This window comes from Pararge aegeria, chromosome 6 (assembly GCF_905163445.1).
Source record: "Pararge aegeria chromosome 6, ilParAegt1.1, whole genome shotgun sequence".
In the NCBI taxonomy this organism is placed as follows: Eukaryota; Metazoa; Arthropoda; class Insecta; order Lepidoptera; family Nymphalidae; genus Pararge; species Pararge aegeria.
In genome coordinates this window covers 3,232,593-3,243,065 of record NC_053185.1, presented here as the reverse complement: position 1 = coordinate 3,243,065, position 10,473 = coordinate 3,232,593, and the positions used below count along the sequence as shown (strand labels likewise).

At 35.0% G+C, this 10,473-nt stretch overlaps 1 protein-coding gene and 1 long non-coding RNA gene across 3 annotated transcripts in view; one reads left to right on the top strand and one right to left on the bottom strand.

Annotated features, from left to right (window-relative positions):
• Positions 1–425: 425 nt before the first annotated feature.
• Positions 426–10,473, top strand: part of LOC120624458 (solute carrier family 2, facilitated glucose transporter member 1-like) — a 30,871-nt gene continuing 20,823 nt past the window's right edge. Inside the window, exon 1 of one of the 2 annotated variants that reach the window (XM_039891020.1) lies at positions 426–660. In XM_039891020.1, the coding sequence (XP_039746954.1) occupies positions 583–660 (78 nt within the window). In that variant the 5' untranslated portion in view covers positions 426–582. Of the gene's footprint in view, positions 661–6,924; positions 7,048–10,473 lie in introns of those variants that run through there. The other variant, XM_039891021.1, reaches the window with a different exon arrangement.
• Positions 2,771–4,273, bottom strand: LOC120624459. Its single transcript, XR_005658767.1, has 3 exons — positions 4,222–4,273; positions 3,529–3,761; positions 2,771–2,824 (listed from the first exon to the last, which is right to left on the bottom strand). It is a non-coding gene; the product is annotated as an uncharacterized LOC120624459 (long non-coding RNA).

The window sequence follows — 10,473 nt, the reverse complement described above, 5'->3', positions numbered from 1 at the left end:
TAGTACAGGTTAAAAAAATAATTGTGACTACCATAAATGAATAGCCCCAGATAATTTAATAGTCCCAATGTCAACATTCTATATATGTATTTACTCACTGACCTCAAGTAGACTGAACTTTAGTAAAATATTACTAATTTTACGGTTTAACGGTTTATTAAGGTCCCAATGTCAACATTCTATATATGTATTTACTCACTGACCTCAAGTAGACTGAACTTTAGTAAAATATTACTAATTTTCCCCTTCCCCTTCTAAGGAAAAGTCGGCGACAGCATATTATGTCGATCTTATAAGATAGTAGACTTAGATAATAGAGGTCAGTGTTGGTATTTTTTGGTCTGTGTCAACTGTCAATAATATTTGACTTTGACGTTAACTAACAATTCGATTTTAGGTTAACTTACTCATTCCAATTTCCGTTGCTGTCAGTTTATGTAAAGCCAGCTAAAGGAGGCAATTTCATAAAATTTAAAACATCTTTGTAAATATTTTCGAAACCGGCATGAGAGGAGCCGATACGCTTATACCAGCCCGCTTTTTAACCCTATTAGGGCACTTCTGTGTGCTCGTAACACTGCTATGGGAGAGCAAACAGAGTGTTCGTCACTGTTTGCCCAGCCGGTATCACGACCGTCACTTCCAGATATATCACAGCCGGTAAGAAATCATCCTTTACCATTATGTTATTTTATTTATTTTGATATTTCAGCAATACTTTTATTCAAGGTAGTGAGTTGTGTTGTGATTTTTTGTCATGATTCTTTTACGTAAATACAGACTGCGTCAAAACTGCGTTACGGGTGACTGCACTGCAGTATGATGCTGTTTGTGTTTAGACATAATTACTATAGAAATTAAGCATCGTTCCTGCTTACTCCAGCCAGCCGGGAACTGTAGTAAAACAGTTGCATCAAATATTTTATGTAAGTTCTTGGGTAATTTTAGTCTGTAAATACTTGCCAATTTATGTTTCCAAACAAAGAGTACAAAAATTGGTTCTGCTTTCAACTGTAAGTAGTTTCTATTAAATATTGTGTGAACAGTAAAATTTGATAAAAATCTAAAGCTTGTGAGCTATTGTGATGCTTGGATGTCACATGCAAGGTAATTTAATAATGATAAAGCCAAATTGTTAAGTATTATGGTTACAGCACTTTAAAAAAAACTAGTTATATGTACCTAAAAAGTAGGCAAGAAAGAGGCAATCTCATTAAAAACAAACTTAACCCCAGACAAAGATATTGTCTCAAACTTGGATAATCTAATTCTTCCAAGCACTTTATCAGCAATAGAGTTATACAAATGTGGAATGCCTAGCCTGAAGATGTAGTGACTGCAGTATCACTGAATCAGTTTAAGAATAGACTAGACAAACATCAAAAAGATAAAAAGCGCATGAAATTATTTAGCAAAAGCTGCTTAGTCTATTATATAATAATAATAATAATGTTGATCTATCTTATCTCTGGCCTTAAGCCATCCAACAAAATTATTGCACTACATGCAATATATTCACTTTCATCTTGTCTTATATTATAGTATGGTCAATAGGATCTTGGTGTTTAAATATAAATTTTTAATTCCTAAGTTATTGGCATACTTAATATCTAATCCAGCAGGGCTAGCATGGGCGGGGGACACTTCTCCACGGGGAAAGGATATAACGTTTATCCCCTCACGCATTTATATCCACCCCCCGAGCATGGGCACACGGGTGGACAATATATCCACGGTGGATATAATAGGGGAAAGACGAACCCCCGGTAAATGTCACAAATTAATTATTCTAATCTGTGCTCATGGTTTTGACAAATAAATTTTTCGTTTTCTGTTTTGTTTTAGTTGTCTAAGTTTTTTATTGTTTTGTTTATCTATAAATGTTCCTCGTCTGCGGCTGTTTGTTTATATTATTTATTCTGGATTTTTCAAAGTGGTATAAAACCTACCTTTCGAGAAAATAAAATGAGTGCTAAAAAGTAAGTCTTCTATTATAAAATGTTTGAAAAAGTGACTACCTATTGATTTAGAAGCGTACCTAATGAATGAATGTTTTACAGTGAAAGTAAACAGAGACGTTAATCATCAAGATCCAATCCTGTTTACATATCAAATTATTGATCTTGTACTATTTTATTTAAAGTTGTGCTTGCCTTTTTCTATGGCCCATTAGTTGACAAATTTGTGTTTATTCAGATCAAGAAGTAATAAAATACAATTGCAAATGTTGGTAGATTTCATGCCAACCCACAACCACCTTGCCACTGGGGAATTCACAGGAACTCTTAGGAGCCAAAAGGGCAGACTCCCAGTGGCAAATCTTAGTCATTACTGAAGGAGCATGGGCCAGACGGGACGGTCAATCAGTGGAAACACTTAAGTCAATTTTGCGGTAAAGTAAGCAAGTGCAAAAAATTTTAATTATTTATTAGTGTTGTTGGCATCAAACAAGTCTTGCATAATTTTTCTTTTATTTGCAGACGTGGCAGGACATTAAAAAAGCTGCAACAGCACGGGGACGCAGCACCACAGGCAACATATACATAGTATACATGTTGCTGTAAAGTCAACCAAGTGAAGAATTTATTTATTTTCCAGAGTAGGTATAGATGGAAGAATGCAGGATGCTCATTTATCACACAAAAATAAATTAAAAAGGATGAAAAGGTTAATTTAGAAATTTTATTAATTAAAATATGTATTTATAAATCTTTCTCTTTTTTGTCGAGCAACTGTTAACAATCTTGTTTGATGCATATTTGATGTCTGATGTTGTTCTTCGCTCGTATTTACAAAATTTACTGTCATTTGCTCCATTAGAGTTCTGAAATATACAAATTATATTATGCTCAATACTGTTGACCCAAATTAGTAGGGCAAATTGTATGTGAAAATGCAGGATCAATGATTAATTAAATTATTAATTATTATTAATTTAAACATGTAAATTAATTCCTACTTGTTTTGCTTTTTCAGATTTTCTCCAAGATTTTAATAAAATGTTTAATAGAAATATATGCACAATCCTACACTGTAATTTGGACGTGATGATTAACCCATGCCATGTTAAATAATTTATCAGACATTTTTTTTTGTATTTTCTTATATTTCATTACTAAATACAGTATCTACTGCCAAGGTTTTGTACTAATTCCTTAAATAAACAATTTTATTATAATGAGACATTGTTTTTTGTATATTCATATAAATAATTTACCAGACTAGTTGTATACAACATATGCAGCAGAATCCTAGGCATGTAATTTCTAGGTAATTATGAGGAGTATAATATAATGATATAGGTGTGTAACTTTTTTTGATTTGCATTGTTTCCCTTTTATACTAGTAAATGGCAACAATAAGTAAACTTTGCATATTTTATTTAAAACATACATTAGATGTAGTACTGTCCGATTCTACTTTAATACAGCTGTATCTTTTCATATTTTACTTTAGAGTTAATAAATATGAATTGGTCATGGACACACACCACAAACTGTAAAACATATTTTAAAATTATTAACTTACTTGATTGTTTAAGTTTTTGAAAACTCTAGATCTAAATAATTTGTCTTTACCAGTTGAACATCTATCGTGGATCTCCCTTTCCTATTTTTGTATTGCACCCCATTTGGGAATGGTAAGGGAGGGTGCAGTCAATGGCTCCAAGAATATCAGGCAAACCATGCTTCACTTCTAGCTTCTAGCCACAATTTGCCTGGCAGTCTGTTCCCAGGAATAATATGTACTTTGGCATTAGTCTAAAATGAAATGAAAAATAATTAAAGTACCTAGCATTGAATATCTTTGCTATGTACTTATACTGAAGTACTAAGTACTGACTAATAATTTTATTATTAAAGTAAGTATATGTATATTTGATGAGGGGATGTCTGCCATTGGAAGACGGGTGATCAGTCCTATGTAAGGACCATTCCACCCTATTCCCCATGTTTGAGACACAGGTTTTACTGGTGTCCTGGCAGGGTCCTGAAACCTACCAGTCTCTGTGGTGAACCTAACAATATCCCCTAAGTTGAGGTTTGCTAGGTCTTCTTCACTTATTCTATCCTTACCTTGTAGTTCCCATCTTACCAACACGTACAAGAGGCACTCAGCTATAAAGTGAAAACTAGTTATCACATCACTGCACTCTGAACAGGATGGGATTTATATTTACTAATGAGAATTATTAGGAAGTAAGTACCTATATATACTCACATACTGACAATAGCTCCAGTAATTTGCTGACTGTTGTTTGAGCAACAGCCATGGTCTTGACCTGTCCCCGCTGATAACTACCGTCCGCTAATAATAGCCTTAAAGATGTGAGAACCTAGACAAAAAGTGATTAGCCATGCTTTTTTAAACCTACGTTCATATATAGATGATGTCTTTGCACAAGGTGATTTTAGGTACTTAATAACAACTTACTTTTATGTGCACTGGGTAGTCCATCGACAGCATTTAGTGGTTAGTGCCTCTTTAAGGTCCTCGCACGAGTACAGCACACAATTTTTACCCATCCGAAACAAATATTGGAACTCGGCATCGGGAAATTCGAACGGATTACTGGCGTCACGTATAGATCGCCGGTGTAATTTTCGTTCAGATTTCTCCATTTCACTTGAATAATAAGAGCCCCAGAAAGCACGAGACATGTTTTTTTCGACTTTAATTCGTTAACAGAATTTTAAACCCACGTCTAAGGACGGGGATAAAATTGTCTCTTTCAAATGTCAAAAAAGGATAGTCTTTCCCCTTTCATTCTTTCCCATGCTATGGGCGGGGGATATATATCCACGAGAAATGTCAAACGGGGATAAATTTATCCTCTCCCCTGTTGCCGTGCTCTGGCAAGGGGAAAAGATAATTATATCCCTTGATAGAGGATATAATCGGGGGAAATAATTTATATCTCCTGCCCGTGCTAGCCCTGCTGGATGATAAATCCAGCGTAGATATGCGATTGGATTAGTGACTGGATTGCCAGCTTTCTTAATAGTAACAAAGTAACCATCGACGGTTATAATTTCAAACCAAGCCCATAAGTGCTGGCGTTCCACAGGGCTTAATGTTGTCGTCAACAATATTTATGCTGCACATCAATGTTAGCAACAACAAACATTTGGATGATACCACTTGTGAATCCTCCTACTAGACATAACTCTGATTGATCATGCTTAAATCGCAAATGTTTATAATACAAGGTAGTGTTCCACAAGCTGGAGTTATGAGTATACTGTAATGGTGTCACGTTGTGGTCAGCGGATACATTGCGTGACATCCGCAGCACGTGCAAGTATACTCTTATTTATAACCCAGTGTTTTTATTGAAACCGAAGACCGATTTAAGTTTTTAAGGGAATTTCAAAGAATATCCTCTGTGGTGGCTGAGGTGGGGGAAAATATCGGAGAAAAAACAGCAGCGTCCTCTCTGCCACTACTAGCATCTACCTCGGTTACCAACCCGTCTGCCCAGCGTGGTGATAATGGGCAAACCCTTCCGTTTGGGCGTGGGAGAGGCCTTTTTTTCATAGGATATTGATGATGATGCTCCTCACATAGCAAACAATGCACAGTGCACAGAAGTGTGACATTCCTGTATATTGGAACGTAACACTGCTGTGCACAGACCTTTCCTCTCAAGCGAGAAAGGAATAAGAACATAAACCCGCTTCTGCAATGCGGGTGGTCGGGCGTTAGTGATATTGATAAAACCGGAACTGACGGTGACAACATGTTCTCAATGTGCACGGCAGTTGACACCACCCCTTTTCTGATACTGAGAATTGATGCACCAATGCAAAGTTCATTCTGGCTTTTGGGCACCATAATCTAAATCATCATAATTTCAACCGATTGACGTCCACTGCAGGACATAGGTCTTTTGTAGGGCGTTCCAAACTCCACGATTCTAGGACTCTTTTATCCAGCGGCTCCCCGACTTGTTTGATGTCGTCTGTCCACCTGGTTGGGGGTCGACTAACGCATTATTGAGATAGTGTTCCCTTATTACTCGATTCCCTTGGTACCCATCATACTATATGGTAATGCGTAAGGGAATCAGATTCTCGATAAACTCACCTGTCTTTACGACGACACGCTCAAAATTCTCAGATACTAGTAATATTAAAAATGCGAAAGTGTGCTTTTTTGTTATTGTTGTGAGCCCTAACTAAAAAACTAATCAATTTGATTTTTGGCACAGAGTTAGTTGGAAAGGCGAAGAGTAACATAGGCTACTTTTTATCCAACTTTGTACGGTGCTTCATTGCCAAATGCAGATTTCATTTCATTAACCGAGATACCTATTTGAATCTTTGAACCAAAATGCGTTCAAAGATTCAAATAGGTATCTCGTCGTACAATGCGTACGACGAGATCCCTATTTGAATATTTTTAGGTACGTTAATTACGTCTATTCAACGGCGAAGAATTTATTCCAACGTTAATAAAATGCCGACCATCGTTTCAATATTTTAAATGTATTTAGTTAGTAAAGGTTCGTAGATCGCAAATGTAAGATTTTGTCATTCTCATTGGAAAGTGGCCAATGCTTAGGATTTTTGTTGCTCGAACAGTGTGATGACAGTATCATTTTAACCACTGCAAATTCCGCTCATGGTACTTATTCGTCATTTACGTACCGGTTTTCGACACCAAAGTTCAAGGTAAGTAACTGTAAAGAAATGATCTATAGCAAGTTACGAATATAAACAGTGATCCTTCGTAAATCAGTTGCGGTGGTTGGCATTGCGGTATGTTCGACTGTTTAGTTTCCAGTTTTACCAATATAATAAAAAATTAAAATATTAAATCGTGTAAAGTGTCATAGATAAGGTGTCTATTTTATTACTCGCATAAATAGCTATGTATGATTTTCTAAAAACTATGTAGGGACGTACTTTGTACTCTAGCCTAGCTTCTTTATGACAATAGGTTGGTATAAGACGATAGTTTGATCTTCATTTAAAAGTGCACCACGTAAGGAACTACAAGTGTGGTTAGGAAGTAGGAAACATGGCAGTGGAGCAGAAATCAGAGGTCAGTAACCCTAGTTTTTATATGTTGATCATTTAGCCGCGGGCGAATATTGGGCTGCCACTTTACATAATAGGGCATTCTTATTAATATTAAACGGTGCTCTAAATTTTTACAAAGCGTTTAAAATTCTTGGTTTGTTGCCCCTGACTCTATCTATACAAGACTGATTGCAGTTCGAATTCACTCATTCAAAATTGTATCCGACGTTTTTATGCACTGACAAGGGATCAAATTTACTTGCCCACCTGTCAAAGCACGACTTCAGGGAAAAGGGCTAGTTTCCCCCAGTTCAATAGTACCTACATGTAAATTGTTTGGATAATATTTCCACCCGTACGCCGGTGCTCGTAGAGTGGATAAAACTGCAGAAGGATATAAACATCTTGTCCTTTTTCCCGTGGAGAAAATTAATACTTGCTTACAAGGAATTTCAACTTTTTTTGGTTAAGAGTGTGTTAGGTACGAAGACTATGGAATCGAAAGCATTTATTTAAACCAGAGCATTGAAGGTTAGAATTAGTGCTGAATTTCTAAACTAGAAATTTAATCGACAGTAAGAGTTAGCATTACTTTTAGCTAACAATTAATAATACTTTTAGTAAAACTGTTGACTGTCTTATAGATATAGCTAGTAACATACTCCATTTTTTCTTATTTGTATTATTATTTACCTAAACAATACATGTTAGTGTTAAGTGTTAATTTAGACGTATATTTTACAATAAAAAGGAATATAGAGTACAGCTCTATCCTACGCATACCTAACCTAACCTAAAATACGCATTTTTAGAGAAAACTCGTGTTTTGTATTGGGCCACTAATTTGTTGATTATGTTGATTATGAATGTGAAAGTTTGTTTGTTTGTCGTCCCTTCACGCCCTAACTACGCAACTAATTTGATTTGTATTTTGGCTTAAATTTTTGGCGACTAAAACCGTAATTAACACGGACGAAGAAGGCGGGCAACAGCTAGTGTTCTTATAATTAGAAAACCTACACTTAGCTCTATTAATCCTTTCAGATTGGTCGGTGGTATAATCGCGTCAGTTGTTCTCATAGTGGTCGAGTTCACCACCTTCATATTTGGACTAACTATGTTCTCACCGTCCGTTGCCTTAATCTGTATCCTTTTGTCAGATATGCACAAACCTCATATTTTTACACCTTTCAATCGCACTCTAGTATAATACCGGTGCCAATTCAGCTGTCCACAAATCTCTGAACGGTACAAACAATTCAATATTGGTGAAATCCTATTCCACAAAAAACACTTAAAAATTGTTTTGGTACAACAGAATTGGCACCATTATCGTGTAAGGTAACAAAGCTTTTGTATTGGATAATTCAAGTGGCGAATAAATAAATCCTTCAAAAGCCAGTAACGTGGCGGTACCTCTCCTCTACTGTTGCGTTTGCCGCAATAACTTAATTACCGTATAAAAATAAGTTACAAATTAGGTTGCTAATGCACATGTTTTTTTTTGGTATATATTTATTTCTATCATATACAATTCAGTATTCATATTTTAATTCCTAATGGGTGATTTATTATCGTCTGTGTGACAGTGACGACTAAGATAATTTATTTATTTAGTAAAAATAAAATAACGAATTAAAATTTAAAATAAAAAGGAAATTATCTTAAAAGATTTTTCGACCAGAAAACTTTGAAAGTTATTATATCTTAAAATGCTATTCTATTATTTTTTGTTTGTTAAAATTACCGTATTACAGGATCTGACAGAAAATTTATTGAGAATTGGACTTCTCGACTCTCTAATTTTCGAAACTCTAATAGACTGTTGAAGTTCATTGTTAATTATATTATTCTTTTTTTGTGATCTCAATGTCTTGTCTGTTTGGGGGACTAAAATATTTGTTTATCTCTAACTCTAAACCAGTATCTGAAAAAAGAAAAAAGTTGAAATGACTTCTCTGATAAAATTTATTTTTAAATTACACTATTTTTTTAACGGTACTATTATTGGCGCAGTTTGCATTGACCCTGCTTTCAGAGCCCAAGGCCGTGGGTTCGATTCCCACTACTGGAAAATGTTTGTGTGATGAGCATGAATGTTTTTCAGTGTCTGGGTTATATGTATATTTATGTATATTGTTCATAAAAATATTCATCAGACATCTTAGGTACGCATAACACAAGCTACGCTTACTTTGGTTCTACTTGGCGATGTGTATATTGTCGTAGTATATTTATTTATTTATTATTTTGTTCTAAAAATCCTTAACTCTTATACCAGCTATAGCAGGCCACGGCTTCGCATCGATTGTGCTCACGTACTTCTCTCTTGATGGCTGGCAGTGCGAGTGGTTCTGGCCCATCTTCTTCTTCTGTTCTTTATTACCATCCCTCGTTGATTTAGCAACTGCTGTCATTACTTTGTGCACTTCCAGATGGTAGAAACATCGATACAATCACATTTTTTTAGGGTTTAGTATAAAATCAATAGATACTTTATTTCTTGTTTCATTGATATTCTGATTTCATCACGTATTGTGATTGTCGATTCTTTGTCAGTTTTTTAATCATTATTCTGGCGATAAGTTTTATTTTTTGGCTTTCGAGAGAAATCTAGATTGAACTTTTTATTTCAAGAAATTTATTGTTGTACAATTGTAGTTAATATGTTCTGTTTGATTGCTAGAGCAATAACTAGGTATTCACCTTTTCTCTGTCAAGTAATAAATGCTGTCGTCATTGTTATAGAGTATACCTTCCCTTATAACATGAGTTTATCGTGAACATCTTAATTAGTAATTATTTTAACACATATACAACCGATTACATTTGAAGTCAAAGTAATAGTGAAAAATATCTTAATTCACGTAGGCCCATAGCTGTGGCACATTTGATGCGTACATTACATGAGAACTACACGGTACTGAGATGATTGCGATAACCATATTCGTAAACTTAAAAGCTACGAGGGTTCCAAACGCATCCTGGTCTAAGAAGCCCACAACAAACTTTTTTTTGTTATTACCATCTCATATTGTTGGTTAGTCAGTTACTCTGTTCCATTGTCAGTTGCTTCCATTTACGATATTTTTTATAATGAATCGAATCTCCCCGTCTCTCCCCTCTCCTCGTTTATATCCTATAAACCAATTTGCAATCTTTCCTTTTTATGGTGTTCTGTAGTCGTTAACTAGGTTTATAGAGTTGTGCCTTAGAACTACGGATTAAACTTGAAGACTTGAATAATTTATTAACCATCGGATAATATGTATCTGATGAGAGTTCGGCGACGCTCATCGAAAAATTTGTAAGTTATAGGTACTTTATGTTACGATAAATAAACCATACAAGAATATACAAGAATACAATTTTTAATATTTTTACTCCCACATTAAGTATGATAAAGTAAAATTTGTATTATTTTTCGTAACTTATTTCTTAATTCACA